Source organism: Anas platyrhynchos, chromosome 27 (assembly GCF_047663525.1).
Source record: "Anas platyrhynchos isolate ZD024472 breed Pekin duck chromosome 27, IASCAAS_PekinDuck_T2T, whole genome shotgun sequence".
In the NCBI taxonomy this organism is placed as follows: Eukaryota; Metazoa; Chordata; class Aves; order Anseriformes; family Anatidae; genus Anas; species Anas platyrhynchos.
Genome location: NC_092613.1, coordinates 7714819 through 7740353, shown reverse-complemented (window position 1 = coordinate 7740353; position 25535 = coordinate 7714819). Strand labels below are relative to the sequence as shown.

At 48.8% G+C, this 25535-nt stretch overlaps 1 protein-coding gene and 1 long non-coding RNA gene across 4 annotated transcripts; one reads left to right on the top strand and one right to left on the bottom strand.

Annotated features, from left to right (window-relative positions):
* Window positions 1–6146: 6146 nt before the first annotated feature.
* LOC119713992 (uncharacterized) lies at window positions 6147–23872 on the top strand. The gene is made up of 3 exons (XR_011805049.1): window positions 6147–6211; window positions 16906–17133; window positions 18456–23872. It is a non-coding gene; the product is annotated as an uncharacterized lncRNA (long non-coding RNA).
* INKA2 (inka box actin regulator 2) lies at window positions 7200–17821 on the bottom strand. 3 transcript variants are annotated; one of them, XM_072028264.1, is made up of 3 exons: window positions 17672–17734; window positions 15984–16029; window positions 7200–9075 (listed from the first exon to the last, which is right to left on the bottom strand). In XM_072028264.1, the coding sequence occupies exons 2-3, from the start codon at window positions 15984–15986 to the stop codon at window positions 8095–8097; spliced, it is 984 nt and encodes a 327-aa protein (XP_071884365.1). In that variant the 5' UTR covers window positions 15987–16029; window positions 17672–17734; the 3' UTR covers window positions 7200–8094. The 3 variants fall into 3 exon arrangements, with proteins under 3 accessions (XP_071884365.1, XP_027300586.2, XP_012949491.3); XM_027444785.3 differs by lacking the exon at window positions 15984–16029 and having other exon boundaries at window positions 17672–17821; XM_013094037.5 differs by lacking the exons at window positions 15984–16029; window positions 17672–17734 and adding an exon at window positions 10677–13097.
* Window positions 23873–25535: the final 1663 nt, after the last annotated feature.

Below are 25535 nucleotides of genomic sequence, written 5' to 3'. Positions count from 1 at the left end.
TCTCCTGCTTGAGAGGGATCTAATAGTAGCTAGGAAGTAAAAACATTTATTATGAAAATGCAATTGGCTATCCACGTTAATTTCAGACAGAAGCAAACGAAAATACATCTCATGCAACAGCTCCAACAACTGAAGTGTAAATGAAGGGCCCCACAGGGTGGAAACGAGAATTAATTTCTATGTGCATAATGAATTGTCTCAGCATTTCAACCCCGCCACTGTGGATGAGGTACAGCCGTAAGCAAACATCTTGAATTCCGGGCGTTTTTCCCCTGCTTGAAGCAAAGATTTGGGGCAGGAGGGGTGCGAGGGGCAGCGTGAGCTCGGAGCCCACCCGGGCACCCAGCAGTGCCCAGGGGCTGGGGCTGCAGAGGCCTGGTTTGCCCTCACCACACTCGGATTTCCAGCTCTCCGAGAGCTTTGAGGATCCTGCACTCCCCTCCCTGTTGCAGCCCCATCCCCTTGCACCGTTCCCATCCCTGCCCCATCCCCATTCCTGCCAGGGGACCCCCTCCCTGCCTCAGTAGAGCCCCACTCCCAGCCTCAGTGCTCAGAGAGGGGCTGGGGCCGCCAATTAACAGGAGTGCCGAGATTAATTAGTGTTGGTGTAACACTCTGGAACCAAAGGGCTCAGTAAACATATGCCTACACTTACAAAGCCGCTGTAGGTTTAATTTGTTCTCTTAATTTCAGAGGACACTAAATTAGGAATCCAAGTGCTGAGGGTCCTTTTTGTTCCATTTCTGCTTGTTCCAGGGCAGGGACCGAAGGCTCAGTCCATTAAGAGCTGCACGTGGACAGATCTTTCTGCGTGGTGTGCTGTTAACTCCAAGGGGCTCTGGTCAGGGTAGAGGCATCTGGCCAGATGGCTCTCATTGCAGGGCTGGGATCTAAATTATTAATTTATAGTATCGTGTTCATGACTTTGTGTATCCCAAAGGAAGCACTGAAAGGTCCTTAAGTTGGTGCTTATTTTTTCCAGCTGCAGCGTGCAGGGAGCTGTGAGCCTGTGCATTCTGTTTTATTTTAAGCTTGTTTGTGATTTTCCAAGGTAGTGAAATGTTGCAAAGACGTGTCACATCTAATTGCACTTGTCACATTAAATCATATTATGGCAAAAAACCTGAACCCCTGCTGGGAACATAATCCCCTCTGGTAGGGATACGGGGAAATTTACCTTTGACATGCTGCAGGAGTGACAGGTTGTTCCAGACCCGATTTAGACTCACACACGAGGGGCATGCGTACAGCACCAGGTCCACCCTGCAGCACTTCGTGGTGCTGGGAATGCATTCGCAGCCCATGCCTGCAAAATGTGCTGCTGCCCAGCGAGGAGCTTGGCGCTGAGCTGGCCGATTGATGCTCATCTGCCTGGCAAGTGCCACCCGCGGGTCTGGCAAGGTAGAGCAGAGTTTCCCCAGAAATCTGGGCACGTAGGGGCTGCCTGGCACCGGTAAGGAACTGCAGGGCTTGCTGCTTCGCGGGCAGGGTGAGGGAGTTTTGTCCTGTCCATTTCAGGGTGATTTAGAGGGCCCGTAAAAGCCCCACAAAAGGAAGAGTTTTGCTTGACTTCTCCTGGCAATATCTCTTATCTCCAGTGAATTTCCTGAGTCTGTTTCCAGCTGCAGGTGGAGTGTTTGTTCCCGTTCATCTTAGGAGACACCTTAAAAAGGCAAATGAGATACCTGTTCTGTGGAAAGCTCAGCAAATCCCAGTAACGGCATCACCAACATTGAGTGATGAGTGTTTGAAAACCAGGTAAGCAGTAAGCAGAAAGATTCCCTCTTGAATCCTTTTCAGTCAGAGGACGTGATCAGTCCTTACAAGCACAGCTCGATTCAGGGAGCAGGAAGCTCGGTACAAAACCGACGGCGACTCGTTTCCACACAATTAGCATGAGTGCATTCAGACCAGGCAGCTGCACGCATAAATGCCTGGCGAGCTGCCTTTGGGTGCAAACTCTCAGTAATTGGTCTGGAACGGAATGAAAAAGGGAGAGCGGGGAGAGCCGGAGCAGGTAGCTGGGGAGAGCTGCAGCCGGGCAGCGCTCCCCTCGGCCTCCTGCCCTGGCTGCCACGAGAGCCCATGGTGTGGACTGGGTGAGTGGTGGCCGGGCACGGGGCTCAGGGCTCATCCCTTGCTGTGTTCCCTCACTGCCAGCACACCCTGCTGCTGGAACCGCTGCCAGGACAGCGAGTTAAGTGGGGTCTCTTCCTGAAGCCCTTCAGACGGGGCCTGGTGCTGCAACGCCCTCAGCCCAGGCCGGAGGTGACGGGCGCTGTGCAGCGCTCCTGACACCCGGCCAGTCCTCTTGGGAGATTTTTCAGTCCCAAAGGGTTGTTACAGACACAAAACGTGGTGCTGGGAGGCTGGAGAGACCCTTTGGTTATCCTAACCATGCAAGGAGAGTTGCTGTTTGCATATCCATTTAAGAATAAAGCAATTGCTTCTTGGGGCACCGGCTGAGCTCAGGCCCGGTGTCGCCTCCTGGCACTCACCTCCGCTCGTGACGCCTTCGGAGGCTCAGCTCCAGGTTTCACCTCCGCAGAGGCTGTCATGGGCAGAGCAAAGGGACTAATTAAACCTGACAGAATGTCACGTTCGTTATCTCCAGGTTCGAAATGTCACATCGCTAACGCCAGCCTGATGGTGTGAATGCAGCGAAGCCCTCTGGGATGGTCCAGCCCGAATTGCTGGCTCAGTCCGCTAATGAGGGAGCAGATCTGCCCGCTAATTGCCCAGACGGTGGGACCCCCGCACCCCCAGCTCCCACAGCAACATCTCCAGAGGTGGCACAGACAAACCAGAGCTGGGTGATGGTGCCCAGCCCTGTGCCCTGCTCAGGAGCTCCTCTGTGCCTCGAGGCAGCAGTACCAGGGATGGGCAGTGGGACCTGGCTTGGCCCCACGGGAGGTGGCAGCCTGTGGGCATCAGCACCCAGCAGCCGCTCTCCCCCCTGCTCCCACACCAGGGCTGTGGCCTCATCCAGCCCCTTCCCCGTCCCCACCAGGACCGTGTCCTGTCTCCTGTGCTGTGTAAAGCCTGCTTGAAAGTGCTTTTCCCATTTAGCCTCCGGACTGCCCAAGGTGAAGACCAGAGGAGGGTCAGGAGTTTCATCTTCCCGGGTTATTGATTTCTCCCTTTCTCTTCCCTGCTTGGTGAAAACCAAGAAACTTGAGCCAGTTCAGAGGCTTTGCTCAGTGTGGCTGTTATAGGAAATGCACCTGAAAAACATGCACCAAGACCTCGCTGGGGACTGCGAGCTCACAGCCGGGCAGTGAATGAATCCCCCAAGGCGAACGAGAAGGCTTGAGGAGCCACCTCCAAGCAGGGAGGCTACAGCTCGGGTAAAGCCATCTCTGGGACAGCAGAGCAAAGCCGAGCTGGGCTAGCAGAGCTCCCAGCAGTGTCACAGCCCAGCTTCGGCTGACACAAATAATTGCAGAAAACTGTTTTTTTGTTTATTCTGTAAAATCAGCATATGAGACTGCTTGCCAGCTGGAAGAGGGTACGATTTCTTGATTAGAAATGCCACGTGGATACAATTGGACTTGAACAAAAGGAAAGAGAAACATACCCTCTTTCTGCAGAGACAGGGATGTTGAAGAGAGAGGCATGGTTCGGTTCTTGGAACGTTGCTCGAGGAAGTAGAAGAGATTCTGCTGATAATATGACAAAGGTGATGGGGAAAATGTTGGAGTGAATAAACAGCAGTGGGCTTTGAACAAAATGGGTCTTATTTCAGCAATGATACGGCAATTGGCTTCTCTCCTGCCAGACTCAGTATGAGGGGAATTGAGGGGAAATTGTTAAATTTGCTCAGTTTCCAGTCAGAAGGCCTTTCCGGTTAGTTAGGCACATCAGCACGGATGGTTGGCAGTGGTGGGGGTGCAGCCGCTGCGCAGCACGGCAACGGAGCTGCCCCTGGGATGCAGGGGATGCAGAGGAGCTGGGCGATGGGAAGGGAACCAAACGGGCACAGCCAGCCTCTATTTGCCTTTCCTCTTGCCCAGCTTTAGCCCCATCCCATTGTCAGAAGCGTAAGCTGTGAAATGGTTTTAAAAATAAAAGCTTTTTAATTACTGGCACATTTGTGAGCCTTCTGGAGGCCATCTGGCTGGAGGGAGCACGCTGTGAGCGTCAGTGCTGGATGCGATGGGAAAGCCCAGAGAGGCAGAGCGAGGAGCAGACCCTGGAAATCACTTCATTAATTGTAAGAGCCCGACCCTCTCTGCACACGAGGCGACCTGGACCAGACGCAGCACTGATCCATGCCTATTCAATGTGCGTGGGGCCAGGCAGTGCTGCCCCCAGCCCCTTGGCCCAGCACAAACCTGGGCAGAGCAGCCCCTGGGGAGGGAAAGTCCACCAAGAGCCTCAGAGCAGCTCCCTGCTGGGCTCGCTGCTGCTGCCCCTCGTGCCCAAACCAGGGCTCCTGGGATCAGACCAGTGGTGGGCAGTGCCAGTCTCCTCCTGCATCCATCCCTCACTGCCATCTCATTAACCCCTGGTGTCTGAATGAACATTATTGGTGTCAAATTAACTCCAACTTGATCCTCTCTGGGCTTCGCACAATCCAGGAATAGAGATTTCTAATAAATCTCAGCGCCCAAGGTTCATTTGCCATCGCTGCCTTGCATGGGACAGGTTCACGGGGGAACGTCTCTGTAATTATTGCAGTGTTTGGTATTAACCACACCTATCAAAGATGCAGAACACAGCTAGGGCCTCATTAAAGACTGTCATCGTGCTAATTAGCTAGGTCTCATACTTAATAATGGGGAACTATTTCATGGCAGTTTTATGAAAAAAGAGGAGAAAAAGCCATTATCATTTCAGGAAAAGTCCCTGGAGAAGTGAAATGGTAATTCACAAATTCTACCCACATCTATTAGCAAATCCTGCTCTGGAGACAAAACGAGGTAGGATGACTGGCTTGCTTGATAGTCTTTATTGTTTGAATGCCTCTTAAAGAATATTAATTAAATATTTTTTCTCCCAAGAACGTGGAGATCCAGCCACATTTACTTGCAATTTTCAAGTGGCTGTCTGAAGCTCAGAGCACACTGAATTTGTCACTGTAAACACTTTGGAAAATCCTATTCCAGCACAAGATACCCTTTGATGACACGTTTAGGAGGCAGAGGGAACATAAACACGTTTGAAGCTATGCTGAGCGCTTGGTCTGTGCGAAGCACCCCTGAGGGTCTCTGCTCCTTCGAGAGCAGGAGGAACGAAGCGAACGTGACCTCCCGGCCCCCTGGGCTGTCCTGCAGCCCTGCCCAGGGCTGATGTGGTCCTGCTGGTGGCCGCAGGCAGGAGCAGGGCATGCAGCAGCAGGCACAGAGACCACCCCAAGCCCCTTGGCACTGACCCGCTGTAGCCGGTCCCACCCCACAGCCAGGAATTCGGGGGGAGCGGGGTGCATGGTTTGGGTGGGAAAGGAACGCGTGGGCGGCTGCTGGGCCAAGAACGGCCCTGTCCATGCAGGCCTGGAAACAATAGCGTTTCCTCCAAGCAGGGAAAGAAAGGGCTGGTTTCAGAGCCAGGCTCTCCAAGGGCACGGGATGGGGGCCCGAGGGTGCCCGTGGCCTGTGCCATGTGGCCGGCACGAACATGGGGCTGTGGCAGCTGCTGCAGTGTGGGGCCACAAGAGCTCGTTCCCAGGAGAAGCGTCCTGCTGGCTCTGTGTGAGACTGCATCGACAGGGAGCAGAGCTGCCAGCAGCTGCTGCTGGGGGTGGGTGTCAAATATTTGCAAGACAGCACATGTTTTGGCATAGCCGGTCATTTATAACCCCCAAGATGCCCAGCAGCCTGCTTGTTCTCTGAGCCCCAGCCACGGGGGAAGGAGGGGCTGCACGGAGGGAAATTGGGGCAAATCCTAGACATCGCTTTTCCCACCGAGCGGTTTCCAAATGCACGTTTTAGGCTCCAGCTCTCACTGCATCCCATATAATTGCACCATTTTAAATCCCCCTGCAGCAGGTATTGCCTTAGCAAGGGAAAAGCCTTGCAGGGAGGAAAACAACCCCCTGAGTGCCCACAGCTGTGCAAACCCCCTGCCCTGCTCAGCTGGGGCTCCTCCTGCACTCATCCCAGCTGAGGGCAATGCCCATGCCTGGCTTAAAGAGCCCCCAGGGGGGCACAATCAGCCTTTGGGACCCCCTATTCAGCACTTCTGCATTGGGGTTTGGCTGCTGGAGCTGCAGGTATGGCCAGGGCTTGATCTGGGGGTGGGCAGGGCTGGCTGGCTCCCCCCTGTGCTGTGGGGGCCCTGTGGTGCTGGGACCCTGGCTGGGGCAGTGTGTGCTGTGGTGGGTCCCTTAGTGAGGGTGGAGGGAGCAGTTGCCCTCCTTAATGAAGGAAAAGGGGGCAAGGGGGGGGATTCAGCTGTCAGTGCAGGAAGGAGCCGCTGCTCTGTTGTGCTGCTGCTTATAGAAAGCTCTTTCTCCTCTTTGCTGATCCTACAGAAAGGGCTGGTGGGAGCTGGGAGGGTGCCTTTGTACCAAACAGGATGAAGTCCTGATAAAAGAGGAGGAAAACAGAGCGCCCCAAACAGCCTTTCAGCATTCAGAGAAATGGAGAGAAAGCAAAAGCACCCAGAGCTAGGGCCTGTGAGGAAGGAAAACAAAAGCTTGCTTCCAGCTCAGGTTCCTGAAAAAGTGCTGAGCATAGCTGTCAGATGCTGACCCACTCTTCTCTCCTTGTATGGGCAGAAACAGGGCTTGTCTTGTGCCTATATTTAATTTCTGAGGGGGGGCTGGGGGGGGAATTCTCCCTTTATGCCTCTGCTCCACTGGCCTCTCTGTCCTGGGAAGCTAAAACATGACTAGAATTGCATGTTTAAAAAAACAATGCTGCTGCTCACACACGAGCCCTTCCTAAACTTGGAGTGATCAGAGCAGGTTTTTACAACCTAATGCTGCTGTGCAGGGGGTGCTGAGCCCTGGGAGTGGCAGCAGCCCCCTGGGATGTCCCCCTGCTGAGGACTTGTGGTCTCCTCACAATGGAGCCAGAGGGGACCTGGCCCCAAGCCCCCACTGCTGGCCAGGACCAGGCTGAAGCACCCCTGTGGGCATCTGAGTGGCTTGATTTGGGTTCTTGGGGCAGTGCAAACCCAGAAGCTTCTGTAGGGGAGAAAAGGCTGATGTACACGGGGCTGGATGCCAGCACCAGGACACAAACTGCTCCACAGCACACGGGGATGATGCTGCTTTATTTGTAGCTCTTGGAGAGCTGGCTGCTGAAGAACTTGGTTCTTTCAGGACAGGGTTTGTACACAACAACAGGGGAAACAACAACAACAAATGTCTCTTGCAATTCTGTGTCACAGTGCAAAGTTAACAATAAACATCTGTGGCAATGCTGTATCTCAATGTGAGCCCGGGGGAGAAGGGCATGGAAAGAGGCAAAAGCGGCTGGAGTTTCCAAGTGTCACAGATGTCCATGAAGGAGCCTCCGGCCCTGCTGGTTTAGCAGGAGGGGGAATTTGTGCTATGAGCACAGTGGAGATGCAGCTCAGGGGGACGAGAAACAGCTGAAATGCAACAGAGCTGGGATTCAACACCTGCATGTAGCAATTGTTGAAATTTAGGTGGCAGCACTCATTTTTTTCTAAAATTTAAATAACAAGTCCTTCAGGATCACTGCTAGAATTGCCAGGTTTACAACCTGGTTTTAAGTGCACACAAGCAGAATTTTTAAAAAACTATATATTTGCACACTCATACACACGCATACAGTGAATTTTGTGCTGCAGGTACTGTAACTGGAGATGACCTGAGGGGGCCTGAAGGTGCTGTCACGAGGCAGGCTCCAGGAGCTGCTATCGGTGGCACCGCTCACCCTAAAAGCTGCCAACAATTCTGATTATTTCTGCAAATATTGGTCCCCACGGGCTGCCTCAGTGTGTGGGGCTGAGCCAGCTGCAGCTCGATGGGAGATGCCACGTGCAGGGGATTGCAGCCACGGCATGGCACACTTCAGAGACTTTTCGGTCCCAGCCGAGAGCTTGGGGGACTCCTGAGAAGTGCACGGCCTCAGCTCCTCCCTGGTGCAAGAAATGCTTGGCAGAGCAGGGGACACGACAAACTCAGACCCAAACGGCTGTATTGATATCAAACCCGGATTGGGTGTAGTCTATGGTATCGTGGACTTTCTTGGTGCCAGTTTTGGGTTTCTTGATGCTGCCTTCCCCCTTTGGGCACCTCTCCACTTTGCTGTGGTGGTTCTGGATGTTCCCATGGAGTGGGAAGTAAAATGTCCCCTTGAGTTTGTTCGTCTTTTTGGGTCTTTTGGAAATTTCGGGCTGTTTGTCTTCAGGCGGTAGCCAGCAAGGTTTCTCCTTGAGAAGCCTATCTCGGTCTGGCCGAACGCTCCTCAGGAACTTCTTGAAGATGTTGGCTGTGAGGGAGAACTTCCTGCAGAGCTCCTGGGACCTGCTGGCAGACAGGGAGGCCTCGCTCTTCTCCCCTTTCTTGTCCAGCTCTGGCAGATCCAACCAGTTCCCAACCAGGTCTGCGAAGATGTTATCCCCTAGGACCAGAGGCTGCCGGTTCCTGCTCTGGGACATCAGGGAGGACGTCCAGTCGTGGCTGTCCTCACACCCCGGGCACTCCTGGTGTGCCGGCCACCTCCCAGCCATGCCCTGGCTGCTGGGCTCGAATGTCCTTGGGTGGACGTGCTCTGCTCTGGCTGGGGCCGAGGAAGGTCCCTTTGTGTGGGAGGCATCCTTGCCGCAGGTGCTCCTAGAGGAGGAAGAAGAGGAGGAGGAGGAAGAGGTGTCCCCAAGGTGGCCGCTCTCTGGGAGCACAGTGGGATGGGCCAAGCTGGCTGGTTGTGGCACCACGCAGGTGAGGGATGTGGGGCTGCAGCCCCCTGCTGCTGCCCGGCCCCGTGGCCCTGCTCCACTGCTCCGGCAGCACGGGTGCTGCTCCGCGCTGGTGCTTCGACTCCCTGAGATCTCCAGCTGCTCCAACGCCGTCTGGACCTGGAGCAGCTTCAGCTCCTGCAGCGCGCCCATCATGCAGTTCATCTGCTCGTGCAGCCCGTCTCCCACCTCCTTCATGGACAGCTGCGGGGGAAGAAAAAGGCAGCAGGTCAGTGTCTGGGGAGCAGAGAGGGCGAGGAGGCTCGGACCGGAGGGCAGGAGAGCTGGGCTTGCAGCTCGTCTGACATGTGGCCGCCCCCCTTATCGCGCCTGACATGCAGCATACCTCTACCACATCCATTTCATGGAACGTCAACAGGATATTTCTCAAATTCTCTAAGGGTTTTACATGGTTTAAAAATAATCTGGACCCTCTAGGAATAAGGCGAGCTGACAGAAGTAGTAGATTTTTTTTTTGACCTGACAACAAAAATAGTTTGAGTTCCCATTAATTGCTTGGCAGAAACCCAAGGTGTATAACTCTGGTTTCAGCTGTCTCCAGTTTAAGTGTATTCCACTGCTTTTGTTCCCCTTGTCCTGAATAACAAACCGAAACTGGGAGTCAGAATAATGAGGAGACCGTGCCTTCCACTGAGAACTGTTTCTTTACCTGAAGTGCTAAACTAAATTAAAAATCAACCCCAATAAGGATCACATTACTTGGCAATGTATCTTCAGATCTAAATGCTCGCATTACAGGCATCTATCACTGGAGGATAATCAAAGAAATGTAAATGCACTTGAACTCTTGTACAGAACAACAAACTCTAAACTTACTTACAGCACAACAGTGATCTAAGACCAACAGCAGTCCTGCTTTATCCCTGAAATTTGCTATACAGATTTAACTTTCTATGTTAGACTTGAAAAACGCAAGGTATTTTCCAGAGCTGCTAAATTCCCCTCTTCTCTCTTGCTCTGTTGCTTTCCCTTTCTTATGTAGGATCTGGATCATATTCCCGAAGCAGCACCATAAAACAAGCGGGCTGTATGTCCCAACAGCTGCCACCCCTCGTGGGGAGGGGAAGGGGAAGGAGAGAGGGAAGAACAGCAGGGGATGGCAGGGCTGGAGGTGAAGGCGTTGCACTGATACAAGGTGGCTTGCAGGAGAGATTACCACTGTCTAGGAACAGCTTTAGCCTATACTGTCAAAAACAGTTTAAAAGGCTCATGAGATTTTTTTGTACAGCAATAGATCTTTAAGTTTAGTATGAAAAAGGACAGATACATCTCTTGTTCAGCTTTACTTTATGAAGCTTTCATTTTTTTTTTTACTTCATTTTTGCTAAATTAGTTTAGTTTGCTCTATTTCCATTTCTGTGCTCAGATCTGAGCAGTGCAGCAGAGCAGTCATCAAAAAACATGATTCTCTGTTACAGCCTAGCTCTGGAAGTGGAAAGCTTCACAACAGTTTCTGACCACAAAATCCTATCTCCATTTCATAACCCCAAACCTAAAATTAGCAGGGAGATTCCACTGATTTTTCAGAGCTTCCCTCCCAAGAAACTCATTTACCACCCAGAACGAACGCGCTGGCTGTGGAGATTCAGAAAAACTCTGCCAACTTCCCAATGGCACTATCAACTGTCCCCAGCTATCTAATTTTTTTAACATCAGCAAATAAACCTCTGCTTCTGCAGATATGCAAATAATGCCCCACTTCCAGACTACCGCAGCTCTTGGGTTACCAGTACAAAAGCTGAGGCCATATGTTCTACAAGCTTCAGACAAAACTATCACCTTACCTCTCCAGATTTGCTGTAATGCTCCTCGTCCTAACCTTTCTCGCCTTATTAATGGAAGTCTGTTTTATCTGGGGCTTTGCAAAAAGCTGGATTTGGAGCTGGCTCGGCCCTTCATTGGCTGCTTCCCCTCAAATCCCCTGGCGGGTGCAGCGGTGTGGCCACGCTGAGCGGAGTGACACGGGTCCCCCCGCACCGCCCGGGCTGACTGCAACCCCAACATATGCTGGGCGGCTCTGCTGTTCACCTCATTGATTCAATTAACTCCCCCCCGATGGGTGGTATCATTACAATGCATGCCTCATCCAGCAAGGCTCTATTAAGCATTAATATTTCATGGGCAGCATTTATCAGCTGCGTGCTCGTTTCTCGCAGACGGACCCAGCCTCCCCCTGGTGAGAGGTCTGAGCCCCGAACGCCCAGATTCCAGCGCTCCCCTTGTGTTCAGAAGTGAACCTGGATGAATGAGCTGGTTCTGCTGAACCAGAGCCAGCACCAGCCTGGAGCCAAGGCACTGGAAAAGCAGCAGAGATGCTTTCTTGGTATTGATGCTGAGGTTTGGGTGGTCCTCACCTACTGCCCAGCAGCTCACCTCTGGCTGAGATGGCCTCGGTGTCCCTGGCAATGCAAATCCACTCCACTTTCAGCAAAAGGGCTGGGAAGGTGTTGAAGCTTTTAGCTCTGCTTAATTACGCTGCTAAAGCTTCAGGTTGTGGAAGTTGGGAAAACAAACAAAACCAATTCCAAGAGAAACCTGCTTTATCTTTTGCTATTTGTGGCACTGGCTTCGTCTTTCATGGATTGAAGAGTGTGAACAAAACCCAGCCCCAAGTGAAGTCACTGACTGGTGACCAAACAGTCTGCAGGGGCTTGGATTTCATCCACTTGTAATTACTCTGTGGTAATTAAGAATACTTGCCATGGAGAGAAAGCTCTGGAAAAAGAAGTTTCTTCTTTTGTGTCTAACAGCCATTCTCTCCTGTTTGCCAAGAAGAAACCCTTCCTCCCAAGTTCACGCTGGCTTCTCTGAGACTCTCCAGGCTTTAACTGCTGACAAAAGGAACAAGCTCCCCCGGATCTGAGACCACCACCCTGGCCAAGATTCAAGATCAAGTTCTCTGGGCTGCTAGAAGGGAAGTTTCTGCAATTAATGCAGCAGATTGGGCTGGAAGTCAGGCAGATGCTCTGGCTGTAAGGTGATGGGAACATGAGGCCGAGCAGAGAACCCCTGCAGCCCCGTGAGCTCTGCGGTCAGGCACTTGGTGTAGAAGGAGCTGGGATTTGTGAAGAACGAAAGCGCAATTTCAAACAGAGCGTGAATGTGAGATAAACCCCAGAGAGCCTTAATTTGGTGTGCAGAGAGACCCTGACTGTGCTTGCTGAGGTTACGCAAGTGACTTTATGTAACCCGGCCACCACAGGGCATCAGGAGATGTTCTGTCTTCTGTGCTTGCGAGCTGCAAATCCCAAACTGGTTGCCAAACCAGCCCCAGATACTCAGCCCCCATCTTTCAAAATTGGTGGAGTTCAAATATGTTCAGGATTTTTTTACATTGAAAATCTGCCATTTTGGATGGCAAAGGCATCAATTAATTTGGAAGTTATACCTTTCTAATCATTTCTTTGATATACTTATTCCTGGAGCAACAACCCAAACCAGTTTTCACAGCTCATAAATCAGTGATTCCCAAACCGATTAACACAGCAAGAGGACAACTTGCCCCAAGGAACATCCTCTAGCACTTACTGGCATTTTATCAGACTCAAAACCATATACATGAGACATACAAATAAGGGAGATTTCACTTGCCATTTCACTCGTAAATCAAGAACTTTTTAAGCTCGCTCTGGGAACAAAGTTTTTCTTAATAGCATCTAAATTCACCAAGTTTTTGGAATTCAGTTCCGCTCAATCCCCTCGGGCCACAGCTGGTTTTGTTCCCAGCCCATCCGCACATCTGGCCTGCCCAGGACCACGGCAGCTTTCTGGTGCTGACCGGAGGAAAGAGAAAACCCAGCGAACACATCGCAGCTTGCAGCTGAGCACGGGGCTGGGAAGAAGAGCTCTGAGTGCACCCCTCATAGCGGGGAGGAAGACAGATGTCCAGCTCCTAGGTAAAGCAGCGCAACGAGAGGAAGTTATTGCTAAGGGGACAGGAAAGAGCAAAGGGCAAATCGCAGCTCTCAATAACAGGGCTGGTAGGCAACAGAACCAGCCACAAACAATTTGTATTTAAAGAGGATGACCTAATAGAGACCAAAATTATTTTAGAAATGCTGAGCTGATCATATTGTTTCTGTGTTTTCCTTTGGGTCACTAGGTAGATTAATCTTCAGCAAGCCTGCAACTGTAGCTGGGCACAGCTCTGCAGTGCTCGCAGGGAGCCTCCTACTAGCTCCATGTCGTGCCCTGCTTGGCTTTCCCTGGATGCCATGGGCCTGCGATGGTCGTTCTGTCCTGGAACTTTATCACTAGGGTTTCAAATCTTTTTTTTTTAACCTCTGTTTTCCCAGAATATTTTAGGAGTAAATTAGGATGTTAAGTGTGAGCTCACAATCTATCTGAAAGAGGAAGGATGCTGAAACTTTACCGAAGAATTTCCCAGTGGGATAAATGGCTCTCAAGCAGATGTTAACTGTGGAAGACGCAGTTCACATCACTCAATTAACTATCTGCCTTACTCTGTTTCCTTCCTTTCAATTGTTGTTCTGTGCTTCCTGATCACACACATTTGAAGGCGAATCAGAAAATCAATTCTCTACAGCCAGTAAATAATCAAAAAAGAACTCTGGCCTTCAGACTCCTCAACATGGGGCTGAGGAAGACCGCAAGCCTCAGTGTACAGCCTGTCCCTTGAAGATGATGGTTAAAAATGTCGGTTTTCAGCCAAGTGGCCTGCCTGCACTGGGTATCTGGTCATAAAAATTCCTGAATGTGTGCAGCTGAAATTAAAAAAAAATCCACAGTTTTAATTTTCAGAAGTCTTCTCTGGAAATAAACAAATGGACAAGGCCTGTAATTGCTTTTTCTCTCCCCCACATTCTGCATAACAGGAATTCTGCTGCCAAAGCTTCTGCTTTGTGCCCTCCCTCAAGGCAAATGCCAAGGAAAGATGTGTGATAACCACGCAAGCTTTCTGACGCCATCCCAGCAGTGATGGGAAAAGCCCCCCTGAAGGGGATCAGTTCATCAACAGACACAAACAAAGCTGCATGTTTCCACCTGCTGCAGTTGTGAGCAGCGATGTCAGCCCTGGACGCTGCTGCTTGTGCCCCGTCTACTGCAGACCACAAGAGCTGCTCCCGAAATAGCACTAATGAAAGTACAGAGAATCCGTTTCCAGCATGACACAGTTACTGGAATAGGATCCACTGTGAGACAGTAAAAATAATTAGCTGCATTTTTCAGTCAGACCAAATGTTCTATTCCTGTAAGATATTCATAGCAAGAAACATCGTCTACCAGGACATAATATGAGAGGGGAGTCAGACTCTATCAAACTCGGTAATTTGATGTATTTATGATGAATGTGCAGGAGAACATTCAGAAGTTTAAGTTGGAGTGGTGTTTTTTGTTTTAAGTATCTACTTTTCCCCATCTAAAAGGACAAGTAGTAAAAGGCAGCAGAAAGCCCAGAAATGTCCTGGATACCTCAAGAAAAATCAAACTGTTCAGAGTGAAGTCACAGCTCTGGCTGTCTTGACTGCAACCCTTCACCCTGAGAGCCACGCAAAGCCCAAGTGCAAGGTAAATCTGCCCCATGAACTCACCAGCCCCTACGTAGATAAAGACAAGAGATTTATTCTTCTGGTAGAGGAGCCTTGAAACCCCAATCCCATTGTGCTCTGCTGATGTTACTATGTATGAATGCAAACAATCCCCGTGTCAGAAAGTTTACAGAGGTAATGCCATCTGCAGCATGAGACGCGGAAATGAAATTCCTCTCTCCTAATCCCCGAGCAAGACAATTCTTGTTAAATCTGATCTTTCAGCTGAGATAATATTCTGTAACTCAGAAAGCAGAGATAATATTTCTGTGCCTCAGAAGGATGTTTGCAGACTCGGAGTCCAGCTGATAGTGAAAAGGACTCTCAGCTCTGAGTTTAACTGCATTAAGGGAAGATGTGTGAGTGCTGCGGCACATCTCACAATCGCCGTATGAAGGACAGGTGACAACGAGAGGAGAAGCACAGTGTACTCTGTGCCAGGCCTACAAACCAGCCCTGTACATTCTCACATCCCTAAATCTCCAGGGGCTTTAGGAGGAGGTGGACAAGGTCTGTGTTTTATACGTCAAGAGACTGAGGAGCAGAGAGCAGACACGGCCAGTTCAGAGCTACCCAGACGGGGATGTCAGCACCAGGACAAGGACCCCAGCTTCAGAAACGGATCTGACCCTGTGCTGTGCTCGGGTCGCACGCCCGGCTGTGATGAATGGCTGTGTCAGCTGAGACTCTCCTGGCTTTAAAACATTTGCATGTGGAAGCTTCTGAATGAATTCCAATCAAAGGGACACCACACATGCCAGAAACTATCGGCTTACAATGGAAAACATGCAGTGGGAATATGAGTGCTCTCATTGACTGAAATGGGCCAAATTTATCTCTGGGAGCCATCGTGAGAGGCCTGGCAGAGCCTTCCCAGAGGCTGACACGGAGGCTGGTGTAAGCATGCCCAGACCCACGCTCATCTGTGACTTGTCTGGCAAAGCCCGGCGTGATCTCAATGCACAGGCTGTGTGTTGAAACGTCTGGGCACACCAGCAGCCTGAGCCAAGCACACAATTACTTAAATATGGTTTTAATACATAAAACAGGAACAAGAAAAATCAGAGCTGGAATCCTCGAATCCCACACTGATGGGGGATTGAGTTGCACTTGCAGATAACCTTTCCTTGTGAACTGGGAGCTGTGCCAACATCCGCTTGTTTCTTTTTTTCTTTTTTTTTTAAAAAAAGTCCTCAAAACCAGCCAAAGGCTGGAGTTGAAACTGAAGCAACCTAAACTTGTGCAGACCAGGTGGCTTCCAGCCTTCGCATTGTACTGACCAGAGCTGCTCCGTGCACAGAAGGAAAATCTCTGTGTTTCTGCCCTCCGTGTGATGCCCTGGAGCTGGGCACAGGGCTCCCTTTTAGGTGCACAGGGGCAGCTTGTTGCCTCTGTTTGTCTGAGCAAACAGACCGAGTCCTTCCCACCATTCCTCCCGCATGATTCTTGGTTCTGGTGCGTTTAACATCTGGAGGCATGCCCTGCCAAGTAATGAAGAAAGTGGCAAGGAAGGCAGGGTCAAGAGGCTCGGTTCCCACTCACCATTCAGGGCAGATGGCTGCAGCTGTCTCCTGTGCTGCTGGCTGGTCTTTAAAGAAACGTTAATCTATTTTAATTCCAGACTATCTTGACAGTATTGATTTTTAAAAGCTGTTATTGCCGAGGATATCGCTTATACTTATTGTAATTAATACAGACCTCCTGCCCTCAGTAAGTGCAATTGCAGCTCCCCAAGCTCCCGATGAAAGCCATGCTCTCGGAGCGCTCTCTGAGCAACTCCAAAGCTGCACACTGAAATCCTGAGAGCTTGTTGTTGAAATATGTTTCTAAGTAAGGGTAATTTGGAGGGGGAGGCTGAGAGGAGGAAAGAACATGACTATTTAAAACCAAGCATAGGAATATGGGGCTACTTTCAGTTAAGTCACGACTGGTCCTACTGAAGGTGATAAATGTCCCTTCCCAGTCTAAGCCAAGCATCTGCATAAATCTTTGCCAAGCTAATGCCCTGGTTTATTAATATAATAAAAACTGGCATTTTTACAGTTAAAAATATTCTGCTACTGCACTATAGAAGGGGCATGAATTTTCTCATTTCTGGTATTTTTTGGTTTTCACGTTAAGTGTCAGGAATCTGTTTTCAGGTATATTCCAACCCCCCAGATGTTGTGTTGTGCTCTGCAAAGCAGGCACGTTTCTGAATCACAAGCCAAAGGTGCAATGTTTAGGCTTCTACACAAACTACTGCTCAGATAATGAGACTAATTTATTAGTAAGACAAAAAAACAGATTTAGTAACCTTATTCTAAGCACACTCTTCTGAGAGTGACTCATTTTATCCACCTCACCCTCCGACTTGTTCGGATTTTCAAGGCCTTCCAGGTTGCAACGTGCGCGTCTCGTGTCGCGATTTGCATTTCATTCATCGCACCCAGCCCGCCCGTGCCTCTCGCTTTCTTTGTTTTAGTTTGTACTCCGGCCGCTCTCTTTGCTTGGGAAACGTCGCCAACGCCACCAGGTGAAGCGGCACCGGCTGCTGCCAGGTTTTTCGGAGCAAAGCCCCCTGCCCACCTGCGAGCCTGCCTGCCCCGCTGGAGCCCGGGCACCGCCAGCTCCGACCTGGAGGTGACAAAGGCGAGCAGAGCCCCGTGTCGCAGCAGGACGGGGACATCGCATCAGGACGGGGACCCGGCAGGTAAGCCTGTCACCCAGCCCCGGTAGCACAAACACCGCCAGAAATCAGCGCCCTGCGAAGTGCTCAGCCTGGGGGGGGGTTGCTCGCATCCCGAACCCCCTCGGCCCGCTGGTGCCGTGCCCCGGCCCCTCCTTTTGTCCCCCCCGGGTGTGTGTTTGTGGGGGTGATGGGGGGTCCCCGCCGTGCCCCCCCCTCGCAGCCGGGAGCGCTCCGAGAACCCCGGGGGCTGCCCCGGCGCTGTAGGGCGAGACGCTCCCCTCGCATCGTCGCCATCCCGCACCGGACTCCTGCTGGGGGCCACCGCAAACGCTTCTTTGGTCGCCAATCTTTGCGGACACCTGGGGGGGGGGTTGTTTTTTTTTTTTTTTTTTTTTTTTTTTTTTGTTGTTGTTGTTTTTTTTTCCCTCCCCCCCGGTTTAAACAGCTCCCTCGCACCGACGGCTGCCCGCACGGCCCCGGCCGCTGCTCCCCGCCAAACACCGATGGGGGGCACAGCTTGGGGTCCCCCCCAGCCCCAACCCTTGCCCCGAGCCCTTACCAGCTCCTGCCTCAGCCGCCGCAGGTGCTGCTCCATGGCCCGGCGCAGCCCCGCCGGGAGAGCGCTCCGCCCGTGCAGCCGGGGCGGGGAGGGGAAGGAGGGACCGGAGGGGGGGGGCTCGCCCCGGCCCCCGCCCGCCCCCGCGGGGCGGCACCACCCGGAGGAGCTTTGGGGAGGGATGGGGAGGCTCGGCCGGGGCTGCGGGGTCCGCGTCCTGCGGGGTGCGCAGCGCGGCGGGGGACCCTGGGGGTCTCCGGGGGTCCCTGGGCTCTGCTCTGGAGCCGCACTTGTTTCGGAGCAGTTCGGGATTTTCGGTGTTCCTCGGGTGCGCGCTGCTAGCCCCGTTGTGCTCGGTGCCGTGCGCTCTTTGGTGAGCAATGCCGAGCCCCCCGAACGGCTTAAAGGCTCGTCGGGGTTGTCGTGCAGTGGGAAGAGAGTCGGTAGAATGAGAAATGCAAGTTTGTGTTCTCAGGTTTGGGGTGAAAGACTACTACTTGCCTTTTCTTGTAAGTTTGAGGATTGTCAAAGACTTGCTGAAGCTTTTGCCTTTTCAGGTCTTTATTTTTTGAAGGAGAACACTTTTTGTAGTTGGTGGTGGGATTTCGTTTGTAGAACTCAGCCGTGGTGTTTTGAAAGCTGATCTTTATGTAAAAAATCCAACTTAAATGAGAAATTTGCGCTCTGGGCTTTCACTTACGTTTGGGAAACGCTCTAAAGATCACATTTATCCGTCCTTCCAGCATCTCTTTTACTATTGGCCATTTCCTGTCTCTATTTGTTGCAGGGTTTCCACATCGTATCGAGGAGGCAGGCAAGTTGCACCTCTCCAAGACTTCATGGAACACGTGGCAGTAAACATATTAGCATGTTAAAGAAGTGGCCTTATCAAAAAGTTAATCGCTTCCAGCAGTACACTGTGAAGTGAGTGGGATACCTGCCAGTCTCGAGTCTTCCTTAAAGCCCATGCCAACTGGCCTAGCTCTAAACTTTTCCTTGAAATCTGGCTGGCAGGGTTGGCCAGCTGGACGTTCCCCACGGCCCAGGGTCGGGGCAAGCATCTCCCTTGCCTGTTCAAGCATACCAAGTATCATATGGCAGTCTGAACAGCCAGTCAGTGGTAAAAAATCAAAAAGATGGCATCATGTGGGGAATACAGGCTGGAACTCCTGCCTCTGCTGATTATTAATGCTACATCGCCAGAGCCACGTCTCCTTTCTCTGTCTGCATTGCATGGGTCCACTTGCAGAAGAACCACTGCCTCGGATTCGAGGTTTCTGTCTTTCTTGGGTGGCTCTAGACCTTTGTTTCTCTTCTACCAGTAGCATATTTTTGTAATTTATTGAATTACCTCAGTGCCATAAAGTAATATCAGGCATTACACCTCCCTTGTGGCATGGCACCAACGCTAAAACGTGCTGGCATGTTCTCTTCAACTTTGTAATACATAAGCCTAGGGTGAGCTGGTTTGAGCTGAAAAGTGACCAAGAGCTTAGTTTATCCAAGTCAGCTTTGAAACAATTGTGGTTTTAGGTATTTTTCTACATTTGGTAGGGAATGGGCTGAGAGCAGCCATCAGGAGGGAATGAATCTGTTCTCCTGGGTTACTGTGTCCGGGCCAGGTCGGCTGCTGCCGAGCCCTGTGGTTTTGGCATCTTGCAAACCTGCGTGAAATCAGATCGGGGATTATCCTCGGCACAGGATGCTCTCCCCAGCATTGTTTTATGGTACTTTGTTTGTTTATCTATCTTGGTTTTCCTGAATTTGTTTTAACTGATGCTTTTTAGCAGTGCTTGGAATATTCCAGTACAAAAAAGATACACAAGATTATTTGAAGCCTGAAGTCTTAGGTAAGCAATATTATATTTTCCAGCATCCAGGAGGCCAACTGCACATGTGTATGGCCAGCAGAAAACAGGGAAGAGGTTTTAGCCTCCGTTTGCCTTCTGTTCCAGGTTGTCGTTTTAGTTGTGTTGTTGTTTTTTTTTTTTTTTTTTAGCCTCCAGGATTGCTCGTGTCCAGTGAGGCTGGTGAAGGAGTGCACGAGGACAGAGAAGACCAGAATGTTCATGTGCTCCAAGCTTCTGGGAACTCACAGGAGTACAGATAAATGAAAAATATGTTCTCAGTAAGATTTCCCCACTGAGCAACATTTGTCTTTTCTGTGTAGATGAGTGGCTCAAAGCAACGTGGATGCTGCATGCCGGGCACTGCGCTCCCTTCCACTCTGCAGTGGTGTAAGCGATGAGCAGATGGTGCAGTGCAGTGGAAAATCGTGTCTCCAAGAAAATGCAAAGATGAGAACAAAACACCCTTAAGCAGAAAGCTACATGACTTATTTCAGTATAAAATGAAAAACTGAGATCCTTGGGCAAAAAATAGAAAATAGGAGTTGTGTATTCCACTTACGTGCAATGCCTCATTCCTTCTCATTTGAGAAAACATCCATCCCTTCACAGCTGAAGGCTTCCTTATCTCATTTGTTGTCTTTCAGTTCATTGATCTTCTTCCTCAGTGCTCTCACGTGACTGTTCTTTGTTGAACTAACAACCATGCTTATCTCTGAATTTTCTTTCATTTTTATTTTCTTGCTCACTGAAGGCGAATCTTTTAGAATCTCTTCTCACTGAGGCTGCAGCATGACCTGAATTGCATCCATCATTGTTTAACTGCACTGAGCCCTAAACAGCCAGCCAAGATAGGTAAGAACATAATGCGAAAACTTTAGTTCTGGTTTTAAATTCGTTAATATAAAGGTAAATTACTCCTGTAAATGTGACCGTTTATTCCATTAAGTTGTTTATTTGTGCAGTCTCCCATCAAGTTATTTATTCGTGCAGGCCCCCACCTCACTGTGCCTCCCTGCCAAAAGTAAAACTTTTAATGGCCCAGCCAGGTTCCAGCCCCCGACATTCCCCTGGTGCTTGAGTAAGGACCAGGGCAGGGAAACTCCTCCTGCACTCTGCGCTGTCTGGTGTTAAAGAACTATTGGATTACAGCTCAGCTGGCTGCGTTTTGGTGACCTAGATCATGTTTGTGCTAGCAGAAAAATAATTTAACAAACCTTGGTATAAAAGCTTAGCCATGATTAAAATGGGATGTATTTATTTATTTGGAGCACAACGACCAGAGCAAAGTATTGGCAGTAATGATAAGCCCCTCGTCACTGGTGTAGTTGGAATAGTTACTCTGAGCTGGTATTTTGATGTCTGCTTTTTGTATCTCTTTAGCGTTATTATATTTAAAATGGAATTCTACATTATTACCCATCTTTCACTAACATTAAAATCAATTTTTTAATTTTAAGACATAGAAGGTTCAATAGTTTTCATTTAATTTTCAGTCTTGGCAGTGACAAAGAGGTAATTTATGTATCGGAGAATCAGGAACTTACTTTATTAACTTTCTCCTCAGAAATATTTAGCTTTAAGAAAGGGTAACGCATGTGTTCATGTATCCGTGTGTTAGCATGCCCTCTCCTCCTCAACTCCTTCAGTACCAAAACAGTAAAGATAAATAATGCAAGGCCTTTGCCTGGGAGAGCTTGCTATTTAATTCATGTGTGCTGTAGTGAAGGGTCAGAAAAAGACTGGAACTGGAATGTGGGAAGAATAAAACAGTAATGTCTTTGCCTGTAAGTCATGGTCATTAAAGGTTGCATGGGGCGATTTGTAGGAATGACAAGTGCTGCTTACTTTCTGGCCCTCTGGCACTGCATTTTTTTTGGCATTCAGTTCCAGATTACTGCTGAGAGTGCATATGAAGGTTTTTTTTTTTTTTTAAATCTGGAAACAGCAGCATCTGTACCTGCTTCTGCAGTGACTCCCCTGTATAATTTGTGTTTTAACTGGAATTTGTAGAGTTCTTGTGGATCCCTCTGAAGGTCATGCCCAACTAGGAATCAAATCCATTCACCACAAGGGCACTGAAAGGAGTCTTAAACGGATGTAAGACCCTGTCATTATTATTAAATATTCCATAACATAGTATAACAATTATATTCTGTAATAATATTATATAATTCTATAATGCATCATTCTATGAGTCTGTAATATAATAACACTCCATACACCTGGCTTGCTAGAAAAAATCCAAAACTTTGCCAACTAAAGCAAGAAAGAAAACTTAAGAAAGAAGTAGCTGCCTCAAAGACTTGCTACTCATTGGTAACTTGCCATCCATTCTGTTTTCAAAGGAAAAATGAATGTGCAGGGCGCTTGGAGTCAAATTTTGGTGGTGAATATGAAGTCACTGTCTATGCTAATTTCAATGGCCCTTTCACGGTGATGTGCCCTACTGTACAGAGAACAAACACAGTTACCATGGCAGTGTAAACACAAATACATACCACACTCAGAGCCATTCCCATGTGCTGCAGAGAACAGAGAAAGTTCATTGTCTTCATCTGAACACATCTGGGAAAGAAGGATGAGATTATCTCACTTTAAAAATATTTTTAAATATTATGGAAACCAAGACTCGTTCTGAATGACTCCATGTCCTGGCAGATATGAAACACGATCATCTGAAGCTAAAGGAATAAGAGAAGGTAGGTGCTTTTTTTACAGTAACAATGTTCAAATCTATAATGAATGTACTTTAAGAAGATATACACGCACCCTGACAGCTCTGGAAGCCAGTATAAATTCTCTGGGAGCAGTTTACCCCAGTCTTCAAAAGAGTTAATAGAAGAATTTAGCTGTAGCAGATGAAGAAAAAGTTCCACAGAAAGAAGAGATTGATAAATCACTGGTGAGTACTTAGAACTGATACTCGAGATGTCAAGATGATGCTTTGCACTCTGCGTTAGCCTTCGGATGCATGCTGAATGCTGAACATGTGGTATGGACCTCTGCCTTGCTCCTGAAGGCAAGTGCTTTACAGTCTGAAATAGCAAGAACCTGACCTTGAATATCATCAGCATGCACCTCTCAGGTGCTTTATAAGGTCATGTATCCAACGCTGATATATTAATATATAGATTCATGAGGAAAATTAATCTTGGAGGGAAAATTGAATATGTAATATGCACCTCACAGAATCACAGAGTGGTTTGGGTTGGAAGAGAACTTAAAGATCACCTAGCTCCAACCCCCTGCCACGGGCAGGGACACCTTCCTCTGGATCAAGTGGGACAAAACATCAGGTGGGGTCATAACACAGACAAAACAGCAGTGAGCACCGTTTTGAGGAAATGTGCAGTCAGCAGTTATGGGAAAATTTAGTGAGCTGTGTTTTTTTTTTTTTCTAAGCCCCAGAAGATTCTGGTTGGTTTGTATCCCTTCCTAAAACCCAGTTATTTTTAATAAATATTACTGCTCAGAAGGTCTTACCTACTTCTTTTACTAATCTAAATCCTTTACCAGGACTGATTCTGCCTGCAGAGTACTCAGATTAATTGTCGAGTTTTCTAAAGGCTGCTTTGAACATGATTACTTCCTCTGAATCTTACTGCAATGGAGGAAAGGTGGCACTGCTGAGGGACTCCACTACACGCAGACTTCAATTTGCAGCAATGCAACGCTGTTTTAACATTGATGAGAAATAGGTTGACATTTATGCAGCTAACTGGCTGTATGAAGGCCACCAATTTCCAACATCCATGCTTTATTTTTTCCTGTGCAGGGTGCATATCATTTCTACATAGTGCATCATTCTGCACCCAAGCATCCCTGGTATCTCCCTTGAAAGAGAAATGAAAACCTGCTATGGTGTACTCTGCCTACACCCATCTGCACCCAGGATGGGAGAAATGCTTTGTGACTTTTTGGTTCCTTCATGCTGCCTTACCCAGGGAGCAAACTGTGTTCTATGCAATGGTTTGAATCAGTCAAAATAGTTTGATAATGAGTATTTCACTGGGAGGCACATTGTGGGTTTTTTGAATCTGAAACCCAGAGGCAAAAGCACGTTTTTGACTCAAGGCAGAAGGCACACCATACGGAGACTTTAAAACAAAGTTAGTAGCAGTTGTGATCTTCTATGAGTGTAAGGTTTAAGGGAGAAGCAAAAACTTTCATTAGATCAAATGATACACTTCAAGAGGGAAAGCTTTGAGGATCTGAGCATCTGCTTCATCAGACAGTCTAGTCTTGCCCTGAGTCATGCCTCTAACAGCAGCAGCTACCAGGGCTCCTGCTAAGTGTGCAGGAAGAATTAAGCTCCTGATTGCACCTGACCAGGTAGACAAGCCCTGCAGACACTTCTGGAGCTGGAGCTTATGTAAAGCACCAGGTATTATGGACCTCACATGAAATGACTGGGGTGGCTGACTAGTGTGAGCTAGCAACCGTCTATGGATTTACTTCGGAAATTGTGCAAAATGAAGGCAGAGACGGAGCCTGTCCCTCAACTTGCAGCCAGAGACTGTGCATGCTGCAGGGAACGAGTGTGGCTCGTTTGGAAATGAGTGTGATGGTTTGGAAACCCTCTCACCAGATTCCAGTGGAGATTGAGAAAATTGAATAAATGCCTACAAACTGCAGTGTCTTTCTGCATTAAAGTGATGTGTGTGAATGTCCCATTAACAATATGCAGCAGAGAACAATGATGTCTGTATCCAAATTGCTAAGTTGTACTGCAACATACCTGCTACCTCAGGAGAGGAAAAAAAAAAAAACAAAACATGCAAGGAAGATGGAAAGGGGGAGCAGTTCATTGCTTATGGATGCTTTATCACTCCTCTGCCCTTCCCCCATGGGCACAGACACTTCCAACTGCTCTTTGTTGTCTGTTTAAATCACATCAATTTAAAAGGGTTATGAGAGGCTGTATTTAATCAAAGCATTCGTTATGTCCAGATCTCCTTGTCTGTCTCCTTTTTCAGATGTATCCAGAGAATTATCTCATGTTGGAGGCTCATTTCCCCTTGAGGACCAAGGGGAATATCCACTTAAAAATTAAAAAATAATTGGAACTAACAGAATGTATGTGGATAGCCTGTTGCCTCTGCTCTGTGGCACAGTTCTTGCCCCTACCATCTGGCCTGTCCCGACTTCGTAGAGGTAAGCTCTCCAAAGCAGAAACTGTCTTTGTGCTGTGGGGCCCCACTTGTCGTTGGTACTCAGATATTCATGAGAAGAGATCATCATAATAAAATATAACAAGTGAATAGAATTTGCCAGACTTTTCTTTTCTTTTTTCTTTTTTTCCTCCCATAAGGAATATAAACATGAAGAATTTCAAAAGCGTAACAGAGACTGTGGTACATCAAAAGCCATTACAATTCATTTAGGCTGCCTGGAAATGTAAGAATAATGACACAGTGTATGTGCTTATACAGTAGAAGTCACTGTTGAGATTTTTCAAATCCCATTGCAATGAATTGAAGCCGCATGTCCAGAGCCTCTAAACTGCTGCTATGACAATAAAAGCTGATATGCATAAAACCATCCATGATTTAAAGTAAGTGATCTACAGGGTAGAGTAAGTAATGCATATACGAATATTAATACACTTGGCTTTTGCTGAAGTGAGTGCTACACTTTTTTTTTTTTTTATATAGTACCCTAGCTTATAAACCCTGTTTCTACATGCAGTACAACCATATCCCAGACTCAGAGTGCTTAATGAGAAACTTGAGGGCTGAATCTAGAGGGGTCAGAACAAACTTTCCCTGGTATTTCACTACAGTAGAACAGCTTAGAGATCAGCGGTGGCTGCTTTCTCCCTAAACACATCTATATGTCCTGTGGGCACCAGCTGCCAGGAAGCTTGTTGAGGCTGCTTTACCAACATGGTCAATTTTGTCCTCCTCTTTTGCAGCCTTCTCCATCATTCCTTTGCTGACCCATCAGCTCCATTCCTCGCACAACTCCCTTTCCCCCTCTGTTCTCACTCCTCTCTTCTGACCACTTCCCTGTTTTCT